This window comes from Mesoplodon mirus, assembly GCF_964341445.2.
Source record: "Mesoplodon mirus genome assembly, chromosome: 16".
Lineage (NCBI taxonomy): Eukaryota > Metazoa > Chordata > Mammalia > Artiodactyla > Ziphiidae > Mesoplodon > Mesoplodon mirus.
Genome location: NC_138992.1, coordinates 1,048,964 through 1,073,386, shown reverse-complemented (window position 1 = coordinate 1,073,386; position 24,423 = coordinate 1,048,964). Strand labels below are relative to the sequence as shown.

At 60.2% G+C, this 24,423-nt stretch overlaps 3 protein-coding genes across 5 annotated transcripts; all 3 read right to left on the bottom strand.

The window, feature by feature from the left end:
* Positions 1 to 616: 616 nt before the first annotated feature.
* Positions 617 to 5,513, bottom strand: PYCR3 (pyrroline-5-carboxylate reductase 3). The gene is made up of 6 exons (XM_082601127.1): positions 5,333 to 5,513; positions 3,712 to 3,776; positions 3,079 to 3,258; positions 2,544 to 2,756; positions 2,126 to 2,218; positions 617 to 1,950 (listed from the first exon to the last, which is right to left on the bottom strand). Exons 1-6 carry the CDS (start codon positions 5,430 to 5,432, stop codon positions 1,768 to 1,770), a joined length of 834 nt encoding a protein of 277 aa, XP_082457253.1. The 5' UTR covers positions 5,433 to 5,513; the 3' UTR covers positions 617 to 1,767.
* A 410-nt stretch (positions 5,514 to 5,923) lies between these two features.
* On the bottom strand, positions 5,924 to 13,064 carry GFUS (GDP-L-fucose synthase). 3 transcript variants are annotated; one of them, XM_082601125.1, is made up of 11 exons: positions 12,976 to 13,064; positions 11,808 to 11,964; positions 11,378 to 11,492; positions 10,121 to 10,249; positions 9,974 to 10,047; positions 9,645 to 9,778; positions 9,460 to 9,524; positions 9,029 to 9,095; positions 8,791 to 8,870; positions 8,482 to 8,581; positions 5,924 to 6,025 (listed from the first exon to the last, which is right to left on the bottom strand). In XM_082601125.1, exons 2-11 carry the CDS (start codon positions 11,930 to 11,932, stop codon positions 6,018 to 6,020), a joined length of 897 nt encoding a protein of 298 aa, XP_082457251.1. In that variant the 5' UTR covers positions 11,933 to 11,964; positions 12,976 to 13,064; the 3' UTR covers positions 5,924 to 6,017. The 3 variants fall into 3 exon arrangements, with proteins under 3 accessions (XP_082457251.1, XP_082457250.1, XP_082457252.1); XM_082601124.1 differs by lacking the exon at positions 5,924 to 6,025 and adding an exon at positions 7,954 to 8,281; XM_082601126.1 differs by lacking the exons at positions 5,924 to 6,025; positions 11,808 to 11,964 and adding an exon at positions 7,954 to 8,281 and having other exon boundaries at positions 12,976 to 13,057.
* A 383-nt stretch (positions 13,065 to 13,447) lies between these two features.
* On the bottom strand, positions 13,448 to 23,302 carry LOC309791776 (zinc finger protein 251-like). Its single transcript, XM_082600880.1, has 4 exons — positions 23,255 to 23,302; positions 22,735 to 22,848; positions 18,008 to 18,244; positions 13,448 to 17,141 (listed from the first exon to the last, which is right to left on the bottom strand). Exons 1-4 carry the CDS (start codon positions 23,286 to 23,288, stop codon positions 17,131 to 17,133), a joined length of 396 nt encoding a protein of 131 aa, XP_082457006.1. The 5' UTR covers positions 23,289 to 23,302; the 3' UTR covers positions 13,448 to 17,130.
* Between the last annotated feature and the right edge of the window lie 1,121 nt (positions 23,303 to 24,423).

Here is a 24,423-nt window from a genome sequence, read left to right as displayed (position 1 = left end):
GGAGGGCAAGACCAGGCTGCAGCATCAGAGGGAACCCGTGTGAGGCCAAACTTGCCCGAGGGGCCTCACGCTTGGGAATGAGCCCCCAGGTGACAGCTGGACCGAAGATGGAGCACTGGAGCGTGGGGTGAGAGGAAGGGGGCGCCCTCCAGCAGGGGCTCGGGCCTCCTGGGACCCCCAGCCTGCTGGCCCAAGAGCTGGTCCGGATCACCAGGGGAGCCCCGGGGGCAAGGGTGCTTGTCCTGTCGAGGGACCCTTTCACAGCCAACCTCACTGACAGCAGAGGTCACCGGCCAGATGGGCCCAGTGCGCTTTATAATAAAGGCTGGATATGCCAACGTCACATGATCCCTGTTCTAGTCTTATTTTTGTAACTCTGTCTAGTGCTTGGATCCAGAACACCTCATTTGAAAAAGTGGGGAGGGTACAGAAAAGGGACAACATTGATGAAAAAAGCTCACATCCACCAGCTTCTGAGAAAAGTAATTTTAGCTTTGCAGTATAAGGTGAAAAGACTTGGCCAGCCAGTGCCAAGGGTACGGGCAGTGCCAATCTTGGGTCAGGTCCTCTTCAACCCTAACCCTAACCCGTACCCTAACCCTAACCCTAACCCAAACGTAACCCGTACCCTAACCCTAACCCGCTGTCGTACCCTAAACCGTACCCGTGCCCTAACCCATACGCTAACACTAACCCGTACCTCCACCCATCCTCCCTTTCCTGTCACGCGCCATCACCAGCTGGGTTCACCAGGCACCTCACATTCAGGAGGTGACCGCCTAAGGGCAGGTCTGGGCAGAGGTGCATCTTCCACTCCCCAAGCCGAGCCCAGCCTGGTCCTCAGGAATTCTGTTGGAAGACACATGGCGGGGACCCATGGACGTACAGCTGAGGGTGAGGTTAGAGTGCCGGGCGGGGGGAGGGGACCCTACCCTTGCAGAGCTCTCGGGTGATGGGAAACCCTGTCCCCAGACCACCTGCACCCACAGCTCCGAGTCTGAGCCCAGTATCCCGGGCCTTGGCTGAGATGTGCTTCCAGGGACTTGCAGTTTGGTTTTACCAGCCTCCAATTAAATATTGGTTGCTCCATGCTATAGGACAGCATCTTTATTCCCAATTCAAAAGTGAAAAAAAAGGTGCTGAAATGGACTCGGGCTGAGCCTTCTAGCAGGTGGAAGGGCCAAGGTCGCTGGCTGAGGGCCAGCCGCCCATGAAGGCTGGAGTGGTGGGGGGCTCAGGGCTGTGCGGGCAGTGAGGGGCAGGCTGCCATGTAAGCCCTGTTCACAGACAGGGGATCACTTTGCCGCAAGCCTCACAGCTGGCGGGTGGACGGAAGGGGCTCCAGCACTAGGGCCCGTGTGGGGTGGGGAGGCCCCTGTGAGCCTTGGGCTGCAGGTAGCCTGCCCCGCACCCAGAGGCCCCTCATCCTTGCTTAGGGCCCCAAGTTGCTGGCTTTCGTGGCCTGTTGGTCCTTTCACAGACATGCTAAGAACCAAATCCTGCAGTCAGAGGCCAGGCCATGGGACTCTCCAGGACTCTTGACCCAGGGAAGGGTCATCAGGACCAGCTCCACCTGCCACTTGCCACGAGCTCAGGGTCTGGAGAGGGGCCCACACCCCGCTGTGTTCCCCGCTGGCCAGGAACTGTCCTCCACCCATCCTCCCAGAACTCAAGCAGCTCCTCCACTGGCCTGCAGGCTGGAGAGAACCTGAGTCCTTGGGAAGGGGCTGGGGGGGGTGGCCACGGCCTGCACCCAGTGCCTGTGCCCTACTTCCTGCTGAGTTCCCGGGCCCGGCAGGTGGCAGCCTCCACGGAGCTCATGGCCGCCGCCCGCAGCCCGCCCTGCTCCAGCGCGTGGAGCCCATAGATAGTGGTGCCGCCCGGCGTGCACACGTCAGTCCGCAGCTGAGCCGGATGCTGCCCCTTCTGCAGAAGCATCTTGGCTGTGCCCTGGGGACAGTGGCACTGGGGTGACTCGGGGGAGGCCAGCAGCCCCTCCTCAGCTCAGCCCCACCCCCGTCCCCACCGCCCCGTCTCAGCCCAGGCTGCTCAGGCCTGCCGTCTCCCTTCCCACAGCCCCCTCCCCTTCCACACACTCCCCCAGGACCGGGCAGCAGGGTCTCACCAGCAGGGTCTGGGCGGCAATGCGGTGGGCCAGGCCACTGGGCATGCCCATCTTGATGGCTCCTTCAGCCAAGGCCTCCAAGAAGGCGCACACCTGTAGCAGCGGGGGGCGGGGACAAAACCAGCACTCCCCTGGACACAGAACCCAGCCTGGAAAAGGCTGGGTACCCTCAGGAACAAGGTCCGGCACACCAGCCACCAGAGCCGAGGCCAGAGCCCAGGCGTCTGCCAAGGGGCCAGCCTCAAAGGCCCAGGAAGGCACAGATATGGGGTGGGCAGCGCACACGGGGAGCTGGGGACCCAGCCGGGGAGCCGTGGGGTCAGGGGCTGTCGGGGGGGCTCCACAAGGCCCCACTTTGCCGAGGGAGGGCCGGCCTGTGAGGGCAGGGGCTGGGGTGCGGGGACCAGACCACACTCACAAAGGCTACACCGCTGCCGCTGAGGCCAGTGTGGACGTCCACCTGGGCCTCGGGCACCTCCTCGCACTGCCCGCAGGCCTCCAGCAGGGTCCGCAGGAGCCCGGCCTCGCCGCTCCCAGCATGGCGGCCCCGCGCCATCACCATGGCCCCCTCCTGGACCACGCAGGGCAGGTTGGGCGAGACCCGCAGCACTCGCGCCACCGGGGGCAGCAGCTGGCGGGAGAGGCTGCGATCAGGGCAGCTGTGGGACCCGGCTGCCGGGCAGGCACATGCCGGGCCAGCGCAGGCTCCCCGCTGCTTCCCGGGCGTGGAGCCCTAACCCCAGGTGGGAGGAGCCCTAACCCCAGCCCCCTAGCTACCTGGCCGCCTGTGCAGGCCGGCTGAGAGGCTGTCTGCCCCCCAACCCACCCATCCTGGTTTCTGGAAGGGCTGGACCCAGGTTGCAGCCGGTCTGGGATGGCAGGGGTGGGAGGCCAGCAGAGCCCACCCTGGGGTCAGAGCCTCAGCCCCCACTGCACCTCGACAGGCCATTCACCTCCTCCAGGGTGCTCAGGGAGACCCCGGCAGCCACGGACACCAAGATGTGCTCAGCGGTGACCACAGGAGCCACCTCCACCAGGACAGCCGGCAAGATGTGGGGCTTGGTGGCAAAGAAGACAAGGGAGCAGCTCTGCAGCACCTCCAGGTTGGAGTGGGTGGTCTGGCAGCCCAGGGCCTGCGGCAGGGTTGCCGGGACCAGGCCCACGTCAGCGGGCATGCTCCCAGACCATGGCCCTCCCTGCCGGAGCCCACCCTGCAACCCCACGGGCCCCCCATTGCAAACGGCCCCAAACCTAATGCCCATCATGCGCCCAGACCACCCGTTCTCGCTCAGGATCCAACCTCAGATGGCCCTGATGTCAGCACCTCCTCGAGCCCTCTGATCCCAGTGAGTGCCCGTGATATTCCTGCCCGTCCAGCATGCACACGCACACACACACACACCCCTTTACCCCACCCTGGCCCTCCACAACCTTGACTTTCCTTCTGGCCTTTGACCTCCCCTTCCCCAGCCCAGCCCAGCCCGTCTCAAAACTTTAGTTAAGTAAGCAGCACTTCCCTGGCCCCAAGGAGCCAAGAGCCATCTGAGCCCTGGGAAGCCTCCACTCAGAGGAGCTGCCCGGCTCACCCGGAAGCGGCAGAGGTTCCTGTCCGTCGGCGCGCTGGCCAGCACGTGCTGAGCTTCCACTTTTCCTGAAAGGAAAGGCAAAGGCGAGTAGGGGGTGTCAGTGAGGATGTGGCGCGGGAAGAAGCCAGCCTGGCGGCCCCTTACAGTAGGTCTCTGAGGCTCAGCCACACCTGGGCCACGCCGAGCCTCTCCAAGAAGCCAGGTGCTTGGCGGGGCCGCTCCACTCGGCTGGGACCATGCGACCAGCTTCACTTGATTCTACTCAGCAGTCATCGCTGCCCACCTGCTGCTGCTGCTGAGTCCAGACGCCCTGCCGGACACAGGGGCCAGGAGCTTGCCTTGTCTCTTGAGGACACAGATCCCAGGGATCCCTGCCTCTGGGAACGGGAAGGCTGCGGAGGGGGTATGGTGGGTAGGGAGGCTGCGGTTGGGGATGAGCTTCCTCCGGAGGGGGGCGCATCTGTACGGGGACATCCAAGCAGAAGCTCAGTGCCCGTTTGGCAGAAATCCTCTACAGATCAGATTTCTGTAAGGTCTAACAGGAAGGCAGAAGTGCACCCCACGGCCTGAAGAGACGGTGGCAGCACTGTGAGACTCTGTGCAGCCGGGGAGGCAGGTGGTACTCCAGGTTTTACAGGTAAAACACCTGAGACTTGCAGTAAACTGTTTTCTGATGATTTTGACCTTTCTAGACCTTGACATGTGGCTGAAGCAGAAAACCAGTCCATATCTACATATAAAGGTTTCTAAATACTGTGGAGTATGATTAGGACAGCATCTCCGTCCTTGCTATAGGCGGTGCTCGACCGAGGATGATTTTGCCCCCCACCCCTCGCTGGGGACATTGACAGTGTCTGGAGACATTTTGGCTGTCAAAACTGGGGGTGTCACTGACATCTAGTGGGGAGAAGCCAGGCAAGGGGCTAAACAGACTACAATGTGAAGAATGGAGAATGATGTGGCCCCAAACGTGCACAGTGCCGGACACCAGGGGTGCAGCCGGCGAACAAACAGAAAGAAGAGTCGGAGGCTCAGAGCGGTCAGGCAGCTCGACCGAGGCACGAGGTTAGGAAGTCGGCAGGAGATCCCGCGCTCTAAGCTAGGGCTGTCCAAGAGAAGTATCGCTCGAGCCACACACGTAACTTTACATTTTCTAGTAGTCTTATTAAACAAGTAGGAAGAAACGGGTGAATTGCAGTACATTTTATTTAACTCAGTGTAGCCAATATGTTACCCTTCCAACACCTAATCAATACTAAAAGTTACTAAGATACGTCATTTTTTGTTTGGATGCTAAATCTTCCAAATTCGGCGTATATTTTATTCTGTGCACTCACAGCTCATCTCAACTCGGACGTGGGGACGGCCGGCGCTGAGCCTCTCCACCACATCCCCTCCAGCCGCGCTCCCAGAGGAAGCAGAGACCGGAGGGACAGGGTCCGCGTGCCGCCCTGGCCCACGCCCGCCGGCCAGCTCCACCCTGGGGCCCCTGCGCGGAGGGCCCCGTGCTGCCCGGGGCTCCGCGGGGCAGGTGAGCTACGGAGAGGTAAGCCCGTCCCTCCCACACAGGCCGGTGTCGGACGCCCGCTAGCCCGCGGGACCGGGACCCCACGCGCCCCACCTGCTTGGATGAGGCCCTGCGCGATGGCCTCCGCCATGCGGCCCGCGCCCACGAAGCCCACGCGCCTCGCGTCAGACTCCGCCGCCATCGCCGCCGCCATATCGCCACCGCGCCGCGCCCCGCCCGCGCCCTCAGCGCCGCCAATGGGCTACACCGCCCAACACCTGCCCTCGTCCATTGGCTGCCGAGACCTCACGCTCCGGCCCCTCCCGCAGGCTCCACGCTCTATCTCTCGCTACCAATTGGTCCCGCCCCCTCGCAGCTCATTGGCCGGAGAGATCTAGGGCGAAGAGGGGCGGGCCACGGCGCGGGGCGCCGGGCGGGCGGCCAGAATACTGTACTGGGGTCTGTCCCGATGTGTGAAATTTCCCAAAGGGCAACTTGAGCTGGTCATTTAAAGGCGAAGGTTAGGAAAGGGTGGGGGCTCCTCTGGTCTTGTCCCAGAGGTGGGTGCCTCAGGCCTGTTTCTCTGGGTGGGAACAGAGTGCTCTTGGAGCCTGCAGTGGACTTGGGTGTGGAGGACAGGGTTGCCTGGTCAGGGCTTGTGGTCAGCTCTTCCCCAAGCCGCAGTGGGTCCGGGTGACAGCATAAACCTGGCACAGCCAGTGAAACGTGGGAGCCGGGGTCTGCTTTTCTGTTAAAGGAGGTCCTCGGGCCAACCTGGATTCTCGTTTCTGAGGGCCTCTCAGGGAGCTGCGGGGGAGACCTTCGTGAGGCCTAGGTCCCCAGCGGAGACCTGGCCCCTCTTGCTGGTCCTGTGGGAGATGGAGTGCTTGGCCAGGGCCAGGGACCACCTTAGAGACTGAGAGGGGGAGGGTGGGTGTGGGTGTGGGCTGTGCTTGTAATTTTTGATTGACATGGGAAAAATAAGGCTGAAGAACTAAAATTGCAGTTTTTATTTATTTATTTATTTATTTATTTATTTTTTGCGGTATGCGGGCCTCTCACTGTTGTGGCCTCTCCCGTTGCGGAGCACAGGCTCCGGATGCGCAGGCCCAGCGGCCATGGCTCACGGGCCCAGCCGCTCCGCGGCATATGGGATCCTCCCAGACCGGGGCACGAACCCGTATCCCCTGCATCGGCAGGCGGACTCTCAACCACTGCGCCACCAGGGAGGCCCCAAAATTGCAGTTTTTAAGACTGAATTTTAAAGATGTTATTTTCTTCAAACCCTACTTTGACATGTTCCAAGCTCCTCAACAATGAGATCCCTTCATGCCTTCAACGCTGCCCCTTCAGTGTGGGGGCCCTGCTCTGGGCTGGGAACAAAGGCCACACAGCAGTGGCCCCTACCCCGCAGACCTGCATTCTGGCTGGAGAGACAGCCTGTCTACGATAAACACACGCACCCCATAACCCAAGGGACAAGTCAGCACACACAACCACTACTTGTGTCCGGCCAGGCATGTCCAGGCCTCTCTGCCCTGCGCTGGGCCTCCTTCCCCCCGTTCTCACTTGGCTGATCCAAGCTCCAACTCAGGGACCACCTCCTCCCCCTCTCCCGGAATGCCCACGGGGGCAGACCCTTCACATTCACAAAGGGCTGGCACCCAGGGAATACAGCGTGAAGGGCTGACCAGGTCCTGGAGCTCCAAGCCCTGGGGGGTGCGGGGGGGGAGGTGTTTCCAGAGAAGCAAGCAGGTAGGGTGGGCCTCAGAGAGGAAGAACCCCGTCAGCAGAGACCTAAAAGGTGGGGAGGCACTGACGTGAGAGGGGCAGGACTGGCCCCTGGAGAGGCCCGTGGGCGGGGGTGGTGGTAACAAACGCAGTGAGGGATCAGCTGGACACGGGGACAGGGGTTGGGACTTGCGTGCCTGGCACAGGGAAGGCAGCCCACAGCACCTGAATGAACAAAGGAAGTAAGGAACGTGGCAGGCGCACCTGGGGCCAGAAGAAAGCTGGGAGTCACTGGTGTGAAGACAGCAAAGGGTACCCCAGGGAAGAGAGGACCCGAGAAGAGGTGGGCCCCGGAGCCAGGGAAGGTGCCTGGGTCCTGGGGGAAGCACACCCAGCACTGACTGGCTAGGCGGGGGCCGGTGGGTCAACCGGTCCAGACTTTCCTGTCGAGGATGGGAGGCCTGTGCCGCTCACCTCCGTGGCCACCAGGCCCACTCTTGCATGACACCTGCTGCTACCCACGGGAGAAGGGCAGGCCAAGCCCCAGCACCCAAGCTGCCACCTGAGGGCTAGGGAGATGAGGGGCCAGGTCTGAACTGGCCAATCGCCACTGCTCTCCTCAGATCCATCTGTGTGCCCGCTCAGCCTGTCCAAATCCAGACCCAGCCTCTTTCCCCAAAGTCCTGGGGATGAGGGCGGGTAAGCCTGGGGAATGCAGGTTACCCAGGCCTGCACCTGCCTGTGCGTGGAGAGGCTCGGCTCTGGCCGCAGCCGGTGGGGACTGCCGCAGGTGCCTGCCCTCTGTCCCCGCCGGCTGACAGTCCAGCCTCTCCTGACACCTGCCCGCACACCACCTGTCCGTGCCTCTGGCCACCGCTGCCCTTCCACCCCAGGGACAGCTGGCCACCGTGGCCCAGCAGCTCTTGGGGGCTGGCCAGGCTCAGGAGGCAGTGCCGGGGGCGGGGGAGATGGGGGGGCTGGTACAGAGCTGCCGGGGCCAGGCCTGTGGCAATGCACTTTATTGGCTCCCAGGGATCATAAGTGTACATGCTCTGCGACTGGCGTCGGGGAGCAGGGTGCCGGGCCTGGCCAGGCCTTGGCTTCCCTGAGGACGGTGTGAACGGTGGCCTCCCCGGACAGTCAGCCAGGCCTGCCCCGGCAGAGGGCGTGGGGCAGGGGCCCGCCGCCACGAGGGCAGTTCTGAGTGGCCACTGCTGGGCTCTGCTGGCCGAGCGCCGGGGACAGGGAGGCACCCGCTCCCGCCGCGCCGCACGCTTCACTTCCGGGCCTGCTCGTAGTTGTCAGTGAACCAGGCGCAGGTCTCCTGCACGGCTGCAGAGGCGGCGGGTGAGGGCCAGGGCGTAAGGCAGTCACCCCCGTGTCCTGCCTCCGCGGTGAGGCCATGGAGGCCAAAGCTGCAGGGCGTCCACCCCCAACTGGCAGTAGGGAAGCTGAGGCCTGGGGAGGGGAGGTGGTGGCCCAACGCCAAGGAGGGGCCGGGTGGTCCCGAGGGATGGGGTGGGAGGGCTCACCCTGCTTGAAGGGCGTGAACCGGAAGTCGGGCAGGTAGGCCCGCAGCTTGCCATTACTGGCCGTCTTCTTAAACTGCCCGTCCGACTTGGTTGTATCAAACTAGGAACCTGGTCAAGGGCACAGCAGAAGGGGCAGCCCACCCCCCCACCAGCCTGCCCTTGAACCTTGTCTAGCCTTCCCAGGGGGAGCCCCAGGAGAGAGCAGCAGACACCCTCACCCCCGGCTGCCAGGGTGAGTGCCATGGGTGCGTCAGACCCACAGCCTCCTGCAGGGAGGCCCACAGTCTCCTGCCTAGAACCAAAGGATACGGTGACCTCCCCATGGAAGTCCATGGCCTCCACCACGGCCTCGGCCACCTCCTGGATGGACACCTCATCCTCCTCTCCCACTGTGGGGACCGAAGGGCCAACGGCCAGGTCAGGCCTCTTCTGCCTGGACCCGCCGCCGCCCAGCCCCACGGATGTTCCCGCTGCCCTGCTCAGCGGCTCTCAGGACAGGCGGGTGTCCTGCCCCACTGCAATGGGGGTGGGGCTGCACGGCACCCACCTGACAGGATGATGGGCTCCACCTCATCGTACTCCCGCAGGACCCAGATAAAGAGCCGGGCCAGGTCCTGGAGGTCAGACAGCCAGGGTCAAAGGCCACAAATTATGGCCAAATGGGCCCAGGTCACCTCTCCCAAGTGCTCCTGCTCGGCAGGGTGCAGCCCAGGCTTGGCTGGGGCCCGGGTTACCCCCCTTTGGGTAGTGCCTGGCCAGCTCAGCCCCAAGTCCTTTCTCCTGATGAGCTCAGAGCTGTACCCAGCAACTTCCCTAGGGACAGGAATGTACACGGACCTAGCGAGGACCAGGAACTGCTCCCCTGGGGGCTCAGCCTGGACACCCGGCCCTTCCTAGGCTCCCTCCTGCCTCCCCACAGCCAGCACGGCGGCTCCGGGAGACGTTCTGGGGAACAGCTGTGCCCCTCGCGGCACCAACCAGTGAGTAGATGAACTGCCTCCGAGGCTTCCCTGTGCCCCACACTGTCAAGGCTGAGCCGCGACCTGCAGGTTGGGAAGGGCAGGTGTCAGAGGGGATGTGGCAGCGCCGCCCCTCCTCCCCGCTGTGCCCCAGGGGCCCCGTCAGGCAGGCAGCCAGCTGGGCAATGGGTGGCGGTCACTCACTCTTGGCCAGGTGAGCCTTGTGGATGAGGCCAGGCAGCACATGGCCGTCCTCGATGCTGAAGTTGTCATGGGGCCCAAAGACGTTGGTGGGGATGACAGCGGTGAAGGTGCAGCCGTGCTGCTGGAAGTAGGCCCTGCGGGGGCACAGCATCCCCTCTGGCCCTCATCCTCGGATGCTGGGCGAGCCCACCCCGGCCGAGGCTAGCGAGGAAGGGGGCCGAGATCTGGGAGCCCTGCCGGGGCGGCCCCCTGGGCCCACCCACCACAGGGCATCTGGGCCCCTTCCCCATTCTCGGCTGGTTTCGGCCTGGCACGCGCGGGAAGAGGACCTGTTCTGCACATCGATCATCCTCTTGGCGTAAGAGTAGCCGAAATTGCTGCTGTGCGGGGGTCCGTTGTGAATCTGGGGGAGCACAGGAGCCGCTGCTTCTCAGCCCTGCCCCCAGGCCAGGCCCCGCCCCAGCCCCGCCCCTCACCATGGTCTCATCGATAGGGTAGCTGGTCTTGTCGGGGAAGATGCAGGTAGACAGGCAGGAGACCACCTTTCGCGCCCCCACCTCGAAGGCCGAGTGCAGCACGTTGTCGTTGATGTGTATGTTTTTCCTCTGAGGGGGCAGGGGCAGGGCGGGGTCAGGCCCCAGGCAGGATCCCAGCCCTCGCCTGCCCCTCCAGGGACAGAAGTGTGGACACACCCTGGCAGGCAGTACCGGAGCCAGCTGTTCCAGCTCCCAGGGCCCACGGTCCAGAAGCCACGCCCCCTCCCAGCCCGTCAGTCCCAGCCCAGGGCTGTAGGAGGCCCTAGGCCTGCCTACCCTGAGGCTGGGGGAGGGCCCTGAGGAGAGGGCCACAGCCCTAAGCTCAGGGCCAGCCTGCCCACAGGGGCTGCTGAGGGCTAGGCAGGTGACATATGAGCCAGGAGCCCAGGCGGCCCAACCTGGCCCCGCGGCAGGGCAGGAAGAAGCGGCCCCTCCACTCCCGCACCCCCAGGAGCTCACCCTGCTCTACTGCTCAGTAGCAGTGAAGCCTTGGCTGGCCCCACCCCTCCTCCGGCCCCTTCCGGGGACTTGGGCTGGCCAGGGCATTTGGGTGGTCTGGGGAGAGGGGGTGGCCAAGCAGCCTGCTGGGAAGGCTGTCACTGAGACGAGGAGGGCCCTGTGGCGACAGGGGCCCCCAGGGAAAATCTGGTCTGAGCTTCTGCCATCCCAGGCCCGATGCAGGGCCAAACCAGGCCAAGGCCAATTTTAGAGATGATGGGGCCAGCCCTCAGAGGCCCAGCCAGGCAGGGGCAGGGCTGTGGGCGAGCCCAGCTCTCCTCCTGCCCCTACCCCACATGTGAAATCCCTCAGGGCACATGCTGCAGGCCCAGAGCCCAGCTCACACACCTCTGCACCCCTGAGCGCACCGTGGGCCTGGCTCAGTGCAGCTGGACCTCCTGGGAACAGGAAGGTCTGAAGGCCCAGTGGGGCAGGAACCAGCGGGGGTCACACGGCAAACACGGCAAACACTGGCTTGTCTCAGCTCCTCCAACCCCCAGGTTAGCTCTGAGGCTTTTCCTATTGGGCCAAACACCCCCAGGCCCACCTGCATGCGCCTCTACCTACAAATCAAGTGTGGGTCACTGGAGGCCCCTCAGGGACTTCCTAGGGCCGGAACATGAGCTTGAGAAGTTGGCCAGGAAGTTCCCAGAATCTGGGGTCCTGGCTCCCACTGCTCACTGGGGCCCCCTCACTTACCCAGAAGTCCAAATTGTATTTGATATTCCGGAACAGGCCCCCCACCATTGCAGCAAGATGGATGACATGTGTGGGCCGGACTTTTTCAAACAGCGCTCGGGTCTGTGCAGCATCCCTGAGGGGGAGCCGGGCCATCAGGGGCTGCTTGGAGGCCCAAGGGAACCAGCACCCTGGCTCAAAGCACCGGGGGCAGGAGCCAGGCAGGGCCGAAGGCGGGAGGGTCAGGCCCTGGCTGGTATGAGGGTGCGGGCTTACAGGAAGAGATGGGAGGAAGTTTGCCCACGAGCAAAACTGCACACACCCAGGCCAGGCCAGCCACCTGGCAGGGACGGGCCAGACATGAGGCTGCCAGGTCCAGGAACAGGCCTGGCCCAGAGCTCTTGGTCTGGAGAGGGCATGGTGGGGCTGCTGCAGGGATGAGCCCACTCACGTAAGATCGGCATCCTTGGAAGAAACAAACACCCAGTCCTCTCCGGGCAGCCTGGCCCCATCTGCTACCACCTTCTGGATGGCTCTGCCCACCAGCCCAGAGCCCCCAGTCACTAGGATCCGCATGGACCCCCGGGGCTCACCCGTGTTGGCTGCACCTGCAGGGCCAAACGGTGTGAGGCTGAGGCCGTGACGCTCCCACGCGACAGAACCCCACTCCCCTGAGATGCCCCAGCCTAGGGTCACTGCCCTTAGCTCTGGGCCCCACTGTGATTTCCAAGGGCTGGCCTAGGGCAACGGGCACAGTATAAGGTCAGCAGGGCAGGGAGACTGCCCACTGGGGACCAGACAGACCCATCTAGTCTGAGTCATCCCCTCCTCTCAGCCCTGTTCCCCAGGAAGCGCTCTGTCTAGAGTTGCACAGGGGCCCTAGGGCTACCATCCAGCTGGGAGAGCCAGGCTCTGCCCTGCAGGCCCAACCCTGACCCCCACTGGGCCAAGAAAGGGAACATTCGGCTCCCCTCTGTCTGACAAGAGGGGAGGCAGCCAACCTTGGGGCTGGCGGCTCCTGGCCCAGGTCGTTTGGGCTGCAAAGTCCATATGCTACAGACGGGGAAAGGGCGGCGCCTCTGTATGCAGCCCGGTGCCCACCAGCGGCCAGCTGGTCCCAGCTAGCCTTCGAGAGCCTGGTTCCTTCTGGGCAGGTTGCGCTTCTAGCTAAGAAATGGACAGGCCTCGGGGCGCCACCACCTCTGAGGACCCTTCCTGGGGGCTGGAAATCTGCTCGGGCCGCTACAGGACGGCTCTGACCCCGCTGCAGGGCCCCACGGGCAGCCCGGACCGGAGGGGACGCTGCCCACAAATCCCGCTGCTCTCGAGAGCGCGCGCAGCGCGGCAGCAGGCCTTGGGGTAGACCCCACCACGGCCGGGCCCCTCCACGTCCCCCAGGCGCTTCCCACGCCCCCAGGTCCCCTTCCTGGCCCCACCTCCGAAGCCACCGCATCTTGCAGTTGGGCCCCCTCCCACGCTTCCGGGCCCCTCCTACGCCCCCAGTTCCTGGCACCCTTCAGGCCCCTCTGGCTGTCACGGGGCACCCAAGGCCCAGGCCCCGGCTCGCCACACCACGCCCCCCCCAACCCCGGGTCCCCTCGAGCCCCGCGCTGTCTCACCTGCGCCTTACGCGACCTGCCCGGAGAGCGGCTTCAGGTGCCGGCTGAGAGTCATGCCACGCGCTGGAGCTACGTGGAGGAAGCGGGACCAGGTCGGGCCCTCCCGCGGAACTCTGGGAAATGGAGTCCTGGAGGGGCGCCCCGGGCGTTGCTGGGAAGTGGAGTCCGGCACCGCGCAGCAGCCTGGGAAATGTAGTTCTTTCCGGCTCCGCCTCCCCTGGGCGGACCCCGACCCGCCCTTAACCCAGCCTGGCGCTGGGCGCGAGCCCCCGCTGGACAGCGTGGGGGCGTGGGAGAGGAGGAGAGGCGGCGCGTCTCCGAAAGCCCGCAAGCTGTGGACCGAGGAGAGGCGGCAGAACCAAACACCATTCTAAAAATGGAGGAGCTGCAACTCCTCAGTGCTTTCCTAGGGCAAACACTGCGTTTGTGAGAAACAACTGCAACTCTGTTACTATATTCGGGACACTGAGGGGGCAGTATATAAAATATACTTTAATAAATACATTAAAAAGACAAACACGTTTCAGGAGATTATTAAAAGCAGGGGCCACTGCTGTAGTTCAGGTAATGAGGACTCAAAAGAAGTTTACTGACTTAAGCAACATCGAGGTGGTAGAATTAACGGGACTCATGCTTCACTAGCTACGCAAGTTATGGGGAGGAAGTTAGGAATGATGCCTGGTGTGATGGTTGGTGTTAGGTGTCAACTTGGCCAGGCTGTAGCACCCAGTGATTCAATCAAACACAAATCTAGGTGTTGCCAGTGAAGAGATTTTGTAGATGGTAACGTCTTCAATCAGGTGACTTTAAGAAAACGAGACTTTCTCCATAATGAGGGTGTCATCCATTCAGCTGAAAAGCCTTAAGGGCAAAACTGAGGTTTCACTGAAGGAGAGGAAATTCTACCTCCAGACAGACTAGAGCATCAGCTCCTGCCTGTGAGTACGAGCCTGCCAGCCTGTCCTACAGATTTCAGACTTGCTAGCCCCACAATCACGTAAATCAATTCCTTGAGATAAATCTATATCTACATCTATATCTATATCTATATGTCTGGGTTTCTAACTAGGTCACTGTAAGTACGGTGAGTGGATTTTTCACCAAGGGAGGTAAAGAGCTGGAATAAAAACAATTGTAAACTGAATCCAGCAGCATAGTAAAAGGATTATACACCATGGCTAAGTGGGATTTATTTCTGCAATGCAAGGGATGGTTCAATATTCAAATAAAAAATCAACGTAATGGGCTTCCCTGGTTGCGCAGTGGTTGAGAGTCCGCCTTCTGATACAGGGGACACGGGTTCGTGCCCCGGTCAGGGAAGATCCCACACGCTGCGGAGTGGCTAGGCCTGTGAGCCATGGCCGCTGGGCCTGCGCGTCCGGAGCCTGTGCTCCACAACGGGAGAGGCCACAACAGTGAGAGGCCCGCGTACCGCAAAAAAAAAAAAAAAAAAAAAAAAAAAATCAACATAATATACCACATTAAAAGGACAAAGACGGCTTCCCTGGTGGCGCAGTGGTGAAGAATCCGTCTGCCACTTCAGGGGACACAGGTTCGAGCCCTGGTCCAGGAAGATCCTACATGTCACGGAGCAACTAATCCCGTGCACCACAACTACTGAGCCTGCACTCTAGAGCCTGTAAGCCACAACTACTGAGCCCGCGTGCCACAACTGCTGAAGCCCGTGCGCCTAGAGCCTGTGCTCTGCAACAGGAGAAGCCACCGCAATGAGAAGCCCGCGCACCACAACGAAGAGTAGCCCCCACTCGCCGCAACCAGAGAAAAGCCCGCGTGCAGCATCAAAGGCCCAACACAGCCAAAAATTTTTTAAATAAATAATAAAAAAATAAAATAAAACAATGCCTTGTAATTGTTTTAAAAAAGACAAAAAGAAAAAAATACATGATCATCTCAGCTGATGCAGGTAAAGCATTTGACAAAATCTAACACCCTTTCATGATAAGAACACTCAACAAACTAGGAATAGAAGAGAACTTCCTCAACTTAATAAAGGGCATTTATGAAAAACCCACAGCTAACATCATACTCAATGAATGAAAGACTGAAAGCTTTCCCCCTAAGGTAAGAAATTAGACAAGAATATCCATTTTTGCCACTTCTGTTCAACATTGTACTGGAATTTCTAGCCAGAGTAACTGGGCAAGAAAAAGAAAAGGCATCCAAATTGGAAAGAAGTAAATCCATCACTATTCACAGATGACATGAGATATATACACACCTTTCCCTTCAGTGATGGACTGGACGGGAGGGTCTGATTGCCTTAGCTTCCTCCTGGGTTGACCAGTGGCCACGGGAGGGGGTGCACCCAGACTGAGACCACCACTGTGACTTCCTACAACAGATCCTAGGAAGTGCTGCAAACCAAAGGTGAGGTGCTCTTACAAAAAGAAAGGAGGAGGGGATGGATGTCGGATGGGCTGAACCAAGAGATGTTCATTACAATCCACCCCTTGAAAACCTGATATCCACATAAGCACATTTCCTCAAAAAGCAATTTCAAAACTTCCTCTCAAACCATTCCAACATAATGCAATTATTACATAGCTCTGAAACCACTCCCTCCCCCTCCCCAAAGGAAGATAATCCAGTGTCTGGTTCATTAATTGCATCCTGTTTCACGTCGTAGTGTTTCGGAGCCATGTCGTCTCCTTTATTTCTGGCAAGATTCCATCATATTTTTTGCATCTTATGAACTTAATTTGAATTTAACTATTGTGATCACACACTAGTAGGAAAGAGGTAAAGGGAAGAGAAAGGAAATAAGCTTTAAAACATGACTGTAGGACTTCCCTGGCGGTCCAGTGGTTAAGACTCAAAGTTCCCACTGCAGGGGGCACCAGGAACTAAGATCCTGCATGCCCCACACGCGGCCAAAATAAATAAATAAATTAATTAATTAAATAAAATATGACTATGACACATCAAGGAAATAAATACGGAAAGAGCTACAGTCTTTGTTCATTAAAGTCTGGGGCAAACTGACTTTTTTCCTCTGTTGGTGACCTACTTTTTCCTGGATGTTTGTACAGTATTTTATCTTTGTGGTTCAGTCATTTCATTAGACTTTGTGTTCTCTATTTTTTTCTTAGTGCACAATCGGGTCTTTCAGTACTGAAATCAGATATTCCTTTAGTTCAGGAAAAGTTTTCTTCTGTTACAGCTTTGAATCTACATAGTTTGGGTGAAACACTGTGGGCAACACCCAAATCCCCCCTTTTCGTTGTCAGTTTACCGGGTTCCTACAGCACCAGTATGAGTCAAAATAAAACTTCCTGTTATATTTTACTTAATTAAATTTATTTATTTATTTATTTATTTAGGCCACACTGCATGGCATGTGGGATCTTGGTTCCCCAACCAGGGATTGGAGATTCCCCTACAGTGGAAGCACAGTCTTAACCACTGAACCGCCAGGGAAGTCCCATATTTTATTTTATCTTATATCTATATATTTGTATGTTTCCTCAAATGATCACGTATTGCTTCTGTAATTAAGTTATTGAATATGTCTGTAGGAAAATGGCTGGAGTTTCATTAGACATGGTGACGCTCAGCCTGTAAGTGGTGGTATGATGTATCCGGGAATGATAAGAATTCAGTGGGTGGTCACAGGACACAAAGGCACAGCCTCCTCCCTGGCCCCCGGTGCGTGGGCAGCATTTGCAAACTAACTTTCCTATGGACCTTCTGTGTTTCATGACCAGTGGCTTCTTTTATATCTGTTGTCTCACATTTCCTCCATGTGTTTTAATAGTTTTTAATGTTATTATTGTATAGAAAGCATTCATACTATGCAAACCTATTCTGTATGGAAGAACTGGCTGGAAAAAAAGAACAGTTCAAATGACGTGCACACTCAGTGTTTCATATGGCCTGACACAAGCAAAGAGTGAGCAGACGGGAAAGTGAAGCTGAGTGAGTAAAGCCAGTGCCAACCGCGCAAGGGCTAAACGGCCCTAAGTGGACCAATCACATCCTCCTGCAACAAATCAGCGTCCAAAATAACAAGCCAGAACCAAATGCTGACTAGAGTTATGTGACCTACCCATGCCCTTCGCCAGGGGCTCAGGGCTGCTGTGTGATGAAAGACTGATTATCCAAAAGCTCTGTAGCCCATCTGGATTTCAAAGGCGTTTAGAACCCACCTATGATGCAAATAGAAACAAAGACCTACGTTTTAAGTTTCAAAAGTAAAATCTGGATGCACTTGAAACTAGTGACTTTCAAACCATCAATTTGTCCAAGAAGTGCCACAGCCACGCGGAACCCAGCAGGCTATTGGGCGGTGCCCGCCGGGGCAGGCAGGCCTGGGCCACCCCCCTGTCATGGGAAGGACCCGAAATGTACAAGTTGATCACGGGTGGAGAAACAACCCGGTCCCTCGTGCTGGTCTCGCTCTGGCACTGCTCCACGTGCCCGGGGACATCCTTCCGGGGCGCTCCTTGGAGTAGCAGCGAGTCCCAAGCTCTCCCCTCCAGCGGCTGCTTCCAGAGCTTAGCTTACAGAGGTCCACGCTGCCTCGCTGCACAGGTGTGATTTCTGGTGGTTCCGAAAGCTGGACTTCCAGATGAAGCTCTTCCCGCACCTCGCGCACCGGAACGGCCTCTCTCGGGTGTGGATCCGCTGGTGCTGGGCGAGGAGGGTGCTGTAACTGAAGGGCTTCCCGCACCACTGGCGCCCGAAGGGCTTCTCGCCGCTGTGGACGCGCTGGTGGCGGTGCAGCGTGGAGAGCCGCGTGAACGCGCGGCCGCACTGTCCGCAGGTGTGCGGCTTCTGGCCCGCGTGCGCGCTGCGGTGCTGCGCCAGGTGCGAGCGCTGGCTGAACGCACGGCCGCACTCCCCGCACGCGTGCGGCTTCTCGCCGCTGTGCGTGGCCTGGTGTCTCACCAGGCGCGAGAGGTACCGGAAGCTCTTGGCGCACGTTTCGCACCGCACGTCTGGGCTCGCTGCAGTTTCGTGTTTCTCTTACGGGCCCCGGGGCGCGGGCTGCGAAGTTTGGGTCCCCACTTACCGCCTTTCTGGGCACCTTCTGCTTTGGAGATGGTCCAGTAGGTTCTGTGTGGTTGTCTCTCCTGGAAAAGGAAGTTCTCAAGGCTCCCTAGCCTGCCCTCGTGCCCGGTGGCTTCTCTACAGACCAGTGTTGGAGGCCCACCCCCTGAGAACCTTCCAGATGCTTCTGGAGGCTCTGAGGCTTGAGTCATTTTCACCCTCGCCATCACCTGCTTACGCAAAGACCCCCGGCTGGAATCTGAAACGAAGAGAAAGGGCCTATGTGTTACTCTGTTTGAGAAGGCCCACCTGGGACCCCCTCCGTGCCCAGGAGCACGGGCTCCACGCGCCAGCCCTCTCCGTGGGGTGTCTCACAGGTGACCCCAGGTTCACTGGCTGTGCTCATGTGCTCACCTCCTCCACGGACCTTCCCTCCTGTGTCCCGTTTCCTCCCCACCTGTTTTTAGTGGAAGCTTGTAGCTGAGGCTGCCAGCACACTATGCCAGGCCGCCTGCCTCTCTCGGATTTCGGCCTCCTCGCTGCAGCAGACAGCTCTGCAGAGCTCTGACTGCCAGCATCCTCTGGGGCACAGGTGCACCTCAATCCTTCTCCAGAGCTCTGTGCTGCCAGCCCACGCTGCGTGACAGCTACCGCCCCGGGGGTGGGAACAGAGGACAAGTGTCCCATCTCCCTCGCTCTGATGGACAATCCCAGACGCCTCCTGCAGCCTGTCAGCGGTCACGGTCCTGGAGCTGTCATGCTCCGCACACTTGCAGGGGCAACTCTATACTGACTTCGCTCTCCTGTCTCCCTGCTCCCTCTCGCCTGCTTCCAAAATTGCTGCCTTCCAAATACACCGTCTATACCCCAAACTCTCAGGCTCTGTGCTCAAGGGGACCCAAACAGCGATGACTGGTACTGCGCGGGGCCGGGGGAGGGATTGCAACCAGGCCCCGCTGCTCAGAGGCCCACAGGCCTCTAGTGCAGGGCTGGGGTGAGAAAGCTGGCACAGCATCAGGAGGCCAGGGCCTTGGCGGCGGTAGTTGGAGGCAGGGCAGAGGGGGGCGCGGGGTTACGTGGTCATTCTTGCCCTCTAGCCACGTGGGGCAGTGGTCTTCGGGAGGCCCATGGGGTCGCCTGTCCTTTGTAAATGTCCTGGACGGCATTGAGGAGATTGACAGGCTCAGGGCAGCCACCCCCAGGGGAGGCCGAGAGCCAGAGGCTAGAGCCTCAGCTCCCACTGTGGCTGTGCTGACTGTGGGGCACACGCTTAGCCATAAGGCCGAACACCAAGGCTTCTGAAGACACAGGCTGGCCCATCGCCTTGGTGGAGGTTAAGGCCCGGAGAGGGGAGGAGCGGGACCCTGGGGCACGGGGTGGAGATACTTGGCGATGGGTAATCGATCTCGGTGTGCCAGACAGTGAGCAGCTGGCCAGGCTGCTGCTTGACTTGTAGAACCAGGAAAGGCCAAGAGATGGGGAGGGGAAGGCTAAGATCAGCCGCCATGCCGGAGAGCCCAATCCCTCACCCAGATCTGGGCAGTTCTCAGACCTGGGGCCCGCTGACAAAGGGGAGGCTGGGTGCCCTTGAGACAAACCTCCTGCAAGTTAGCACAACAGATACTCTCCTTCCCAAAGAGCGCAACGCTGGGAAAAGAGGGATGCCCACACCCGGAAGGCTGCTGGATACAGGATTTGAGCCGACACTGAACACAGGGCCCCAGAATGCCATTAGAGTTGGGCATATGGAAGCTGGGTGACAAAAGGGGTGGGGAACCAAGTCACGGACCCACTTGCAGGGCCTCATCGGGATGGATGCACTTAGCAGCGGGGAGAACCTTCTCATCAGTCTCCTGACCTGAGGGGTAAGAGCCGTTACATTGGGAAGGGCCAAGTGGAAGCCCCAGAAACTGCCCCCGGCCCCGGCCAAGGTCCTCAACCAGCAGCTGTGCTGTGCGCACACGGCCACCTCAGAGCAGAGGGATGCAGCGACGGTGGCTCCCCCACAGCGCCATTCGGTCCGCCTGTGTGGCCCATGAACCAGCCGATGGCTCACGCCTGCTGCTGGGAACCACTGGGAGCTTGCCCAAGTGCAGGCTTGGCTTCAGCTGCTGGGCCAGACGCGGCGCCTGTGATGGGCAGAGCAGCAGCCCCTTGCCCTCGGGAAGGGACGATCAATTTGGCAAATGTGTTCATCCCCAGCGGGCCGGCAGTCACTGTGTTGATGACCTCATGCCAACTGGATGCAGTGAACGCACTGAAGCGTTATGTGCTCCAGATACCCTAGAAAGATGCCTGCATGGCAGAGGGTGGGGCAGAACCTACAAAGGGCCAGGGCCACGCCGAGTCTATGGCGAGAGGCCCAGGTGACCTCGCCCTCCTTCCTCCGGGAGACACGCCACACCGGGGAGACTGTCGGTGGGTGACCCAGAGGCTGCTCGTGTCGAGCAGGGCCTGGAAAAAAGCCAGGGCTGTGCCTCAGGTCCCAGCTGCGAGGGGACAGGAGCCACGGGACCCTGCGTGGAGTCCCTGGCCAGCTGTGCCACGCTTAGATTCCGGGCAAGGACACACTTGCCATTTCAAAAGTGGCGTGTGATGTGCCGCTGGGCTCTGCAGAGACCGGACAAGGGACAGAAAATGACCATGTGGTCAGAGCGGCCACCAGCAGACAGGTTACAGGCAGATGCATCTAAACAGGCCTGGCAGGTCCAGAAGACACAATTAGTCATCGGAGTGAGGGCCCGGGTCCTCACGTCACTTATCTCTTTGACACCAGCAGCTGTCTCAGCTTGTCCCCGGGGCCTCCCTGGGACCCCAACAACCAGGTGATCCAGGGCCCACTACCAGCCTGGGTGGGCTCCAAACCTGGCCAGGGACGGGGCAATCTCCCAGGGGCAGAGCTCAGGGTAGGGTGCCTGCTCGCCAGCTCCAAGGTGAGGATGCAGGTGAATCCCAGGGCAAGGTCACACCTGGGGAGAGGCGTGCAATGGACAGTGTACAGATCCACTGTGGGGAAGGCACTCAGGGACCAGGGGACAGGACGGCCTGTCCTGTGGATATCAGCTAGCCTCTGTCCTTGGTCACCAGAGTTTGAACACGTGAGCCCATGGGAAGAGGAACCCCAGTGCAGGGAGGGGACATACATAGCTCCCTCTTGTGGAAGCCCCTCTAGCTGCTGTCCCCACTGAACAGGTGACCTGTCAGCAGCCAAGGCTGAATCCTCAATGTGAAACCTGCAGGAGACTGACCAGTGCTTGTGGGCAAGTTAATCACACAGGACCTTCCATCCTGGAGGGGACAGTGGCTGGTCCTGACCAACACTGATACGTACTCCAGACACAGGTCTGCCTGAAGCACCTTTGTCAGCACCCTGCTTCTAGGGCCCACCCCGGGTTTCTGGACGTCGGAGCCACAGGTCACAGCTTTAGATCAAGGGATCCATTTTGTGGCAAAGGAGATAAAACAGGAGGTACAGGGCCTCCAAAAATACTGGTCCTCCCATATATCCATCACTAGAGGCAGCAGCCTGATGCAACCTGGCAAGGTTCTGCTGAGGAACCAGCTGTGGCCGTCCGTGGGGTGCACAGGCACTCACCCAACAGCAGGTGTACGAGGAGTCAGGGCCATCCGCCCCGGGACCCACATGCAGCATTTTTGCTTCCGCTTACTAGAACCTTTGGCTCTGCGACAGAGACTGCATGGCCTGCAAAACCTGAAACACTTTCTGTCCTAGCCCCAGACCTCCAAGGAGGGGAGAAGGGCTAGTGAGCGGGTTCAATCCCCAGTGGCCAATGATTTGATCAATCACACACATGCGGTGGAGCCTCCGTAACAACCCTACGCAAAGGGGTTCGGAGAGCTTCTGGGTTGGTGACCACGTGGAGGTGCTGGGGAGTGAGCACGCCTCGAGAGGGTGTGGGAGCTCTGCACCGCTTCCCCAGACCTTGCCCTGTGCCTCTCTTCCACTGGGCTGTTCCTGAGTTGTGTCCTTTATAATAAACCGGTAACTCCCCAGTAACTGTTAAGTACAGTGTCTCCTTAAGTTCTGAGCTGTTCTAGAGTATTCATCAAGCCCAAGGATGGGGTCGTGGGAACCTCCAATCTACAGCTGGTCGATCAGAAGCACAGGTGCCAGCCTGGCTTGTGATTGGCACCTGAAGTGGGGGTGGTCTCGTGGGCCTGAGCCCTTCACGGGCAGGGTCTGCACTAACTCCGGGTGGTCAGTGTCAGAACTAAATTGTAGGACACCCAGCTGATGTGCAGAGAGGTGGAGACCGGCTGGTGTGAGGGACCCCCTACATTTGGCGTCGGAAGTGCTGCTGTGAGAAACAGAGAACAGAAGTTTCTGTTTAACGGCAGGTGGACAGACGTGTCCTGATGGTGCGATGGTCACCGGCGGGCCACTACCACACATGGCCAGCAGCTGCTCTTGGAGGCTGGAGGTCTGACCCAACCAACGTTAAATATTCTGGCTTTCACCCCTGTGCCAACGGCATCATTTGGAGCCTGAGACCCACAGCGCAGAGAACCAACCCCACCCCAACTTTCAGGACTTGAGCCAAGGGTCTCCCCGCAACTTTGGCCCGTTGGGTTGGGTTTTCGATTCCTTGCAGTTGAGGGTTCTGACTGATAGCTCGTCCCACGGGGACAACCGTGTGACTCTCCTTCTGTCTGACCGGTCACGACACTGGCTGTGTGTACTGAGCATATATACTGAACAACCTGAGGCCCGCAGCACCCCTCATTCACCTGTGCTGGGGTCTCCCGTGGTCTCTCCTTCCTGGGCCCCCAGCAGGTCCGAGCCCCAGGGCTCCTTTCCTTGCTCCAGCTGGGAGATCAGATCTGGTTTGGATCCTGGAACTCCTGCCCGAGAGGAAATGGGTGAACTGAAGCGCTACGGCACCCTTGGCTTCCTGCCCCAGGGGTAGCCTGGGACTGGGGTTTAGCTGGACCCAGGATGCAGGCTTGGAAACAGGGGGTCTCCCCAGGAGGCTGAGGGGGACAGGGAGCAGGGCAGGGATGTGGGCTCAGCCGAGGTCCACAGCTGTGAGAGAAGTGGACACTCTAGTCACCCAGCAGCAAAGTGCTGGGAAAGGCCCTGCCCCGGGGATGGGTCCAGAAACCCCACCTGTCCCCTGGGCCTGGGAGCAGAATGTCCTGGCTCTGGTCCTGGAGTCACAGCCAGCCTGGCCCCTCTGGGATCCCACCTGAGCTCTGAGTGTGGGCTGGGGGTGGGGAAGAGGGAAGGCGTGGGGCTGAGACACCTCACCCAGGGAGGCCAGGTTCCTGTAAGTGTCCAGCATCACGGCTCTATACAGGGCCCTCTGCCCCGGGTCCAGACGTGCCCCTTCTTCCTGGGTGAAGTGCACAGCCACGTCCCCAAAGGTCAGCAGGCCCTGAAACAACACTGGTGCTGCCCGTGGGGTCACCACCTCAGGACGGGGTGGGGGAATTCAAGGTGGGGGAGGCAGAAGGCTCACTAGCAGGCGTGTGGGACCCCTGGATCCCGTCCCAGGTACCCTGCCTGCCAGGGACCCCCTAATAACAGCCCTCAACCCAACCTGTCCAGCTGGCCCTATTTCTCTCCACCCTCCATCCCCCAACCTGCTCCCTACCGTCTTCCTTGGTGAGGGTCCCTCCCCAGCCTCAGGGAGGCCCCGGAGGAAAAAAGGGGAGGGGCGAGGGACGCCCCAGTGAGTCCCCTCGTCCTGGAGAGGACCTGGGACTCAGGTTCCCAGGTGCGGCGGGCTCCGCGGAAAGACCTTCCGGGGGGCAAGGAGCCCAGGTCCGGGGGGCAGGCGCGCTCACCTGGGGCCCGGCGGCCGGGGAGCTGCCCGCCATGCCGGCTCCCGGTCCCTCCGAGGCGAGGGCAGAGGGCTGCAGAGAGGAGAGCCGGCCGGGGAGGGCGGCGGGCCGGGGGGTCCGGACCCAGCCCCGGCCCTTCAGCGGCGTCAGCTACGAGGCTGGCCGGGACAGGTGCTTCTCGGGGACGCCGACGCTCTGCGTTGACGTGAGGACCCGGGCGCGCGGGTCAATCCATAATAAAGCAGGGGAGCTGGGTGGGCGCCGCGCGGGCAAGCGGGATAAGCCCACCCACCACCACTCCGCCCGGCCTGCCTGGGGCGAGGTTACAGCTCCCGGGCTCCGCGGTTCAGCGGGGTCGGAGCGGCGCCGCGCCGGACTCACCGCCGTAGCCCAAACCCCGAACTGGGCCGCCCCAGCACGCGCACGATGAGCGGGGCGGCTCCCGCTCGGCTCCTCCCCCTCTTTGTCTCTGCAGGCCCGCCCCGCCCCTCCCTCGGACAGGTTCTCAGGCCCCGCCTCCTTCAGGCCCCTTTCCTCCTCCTGGGTTGCTCCACAGGCACCATCCCCTGCAGCCCCTCCGCGCGTGCGCGCCCAGGCCCCGCCTCCTTCGGTTACTTGCGCTGGATCACCTGG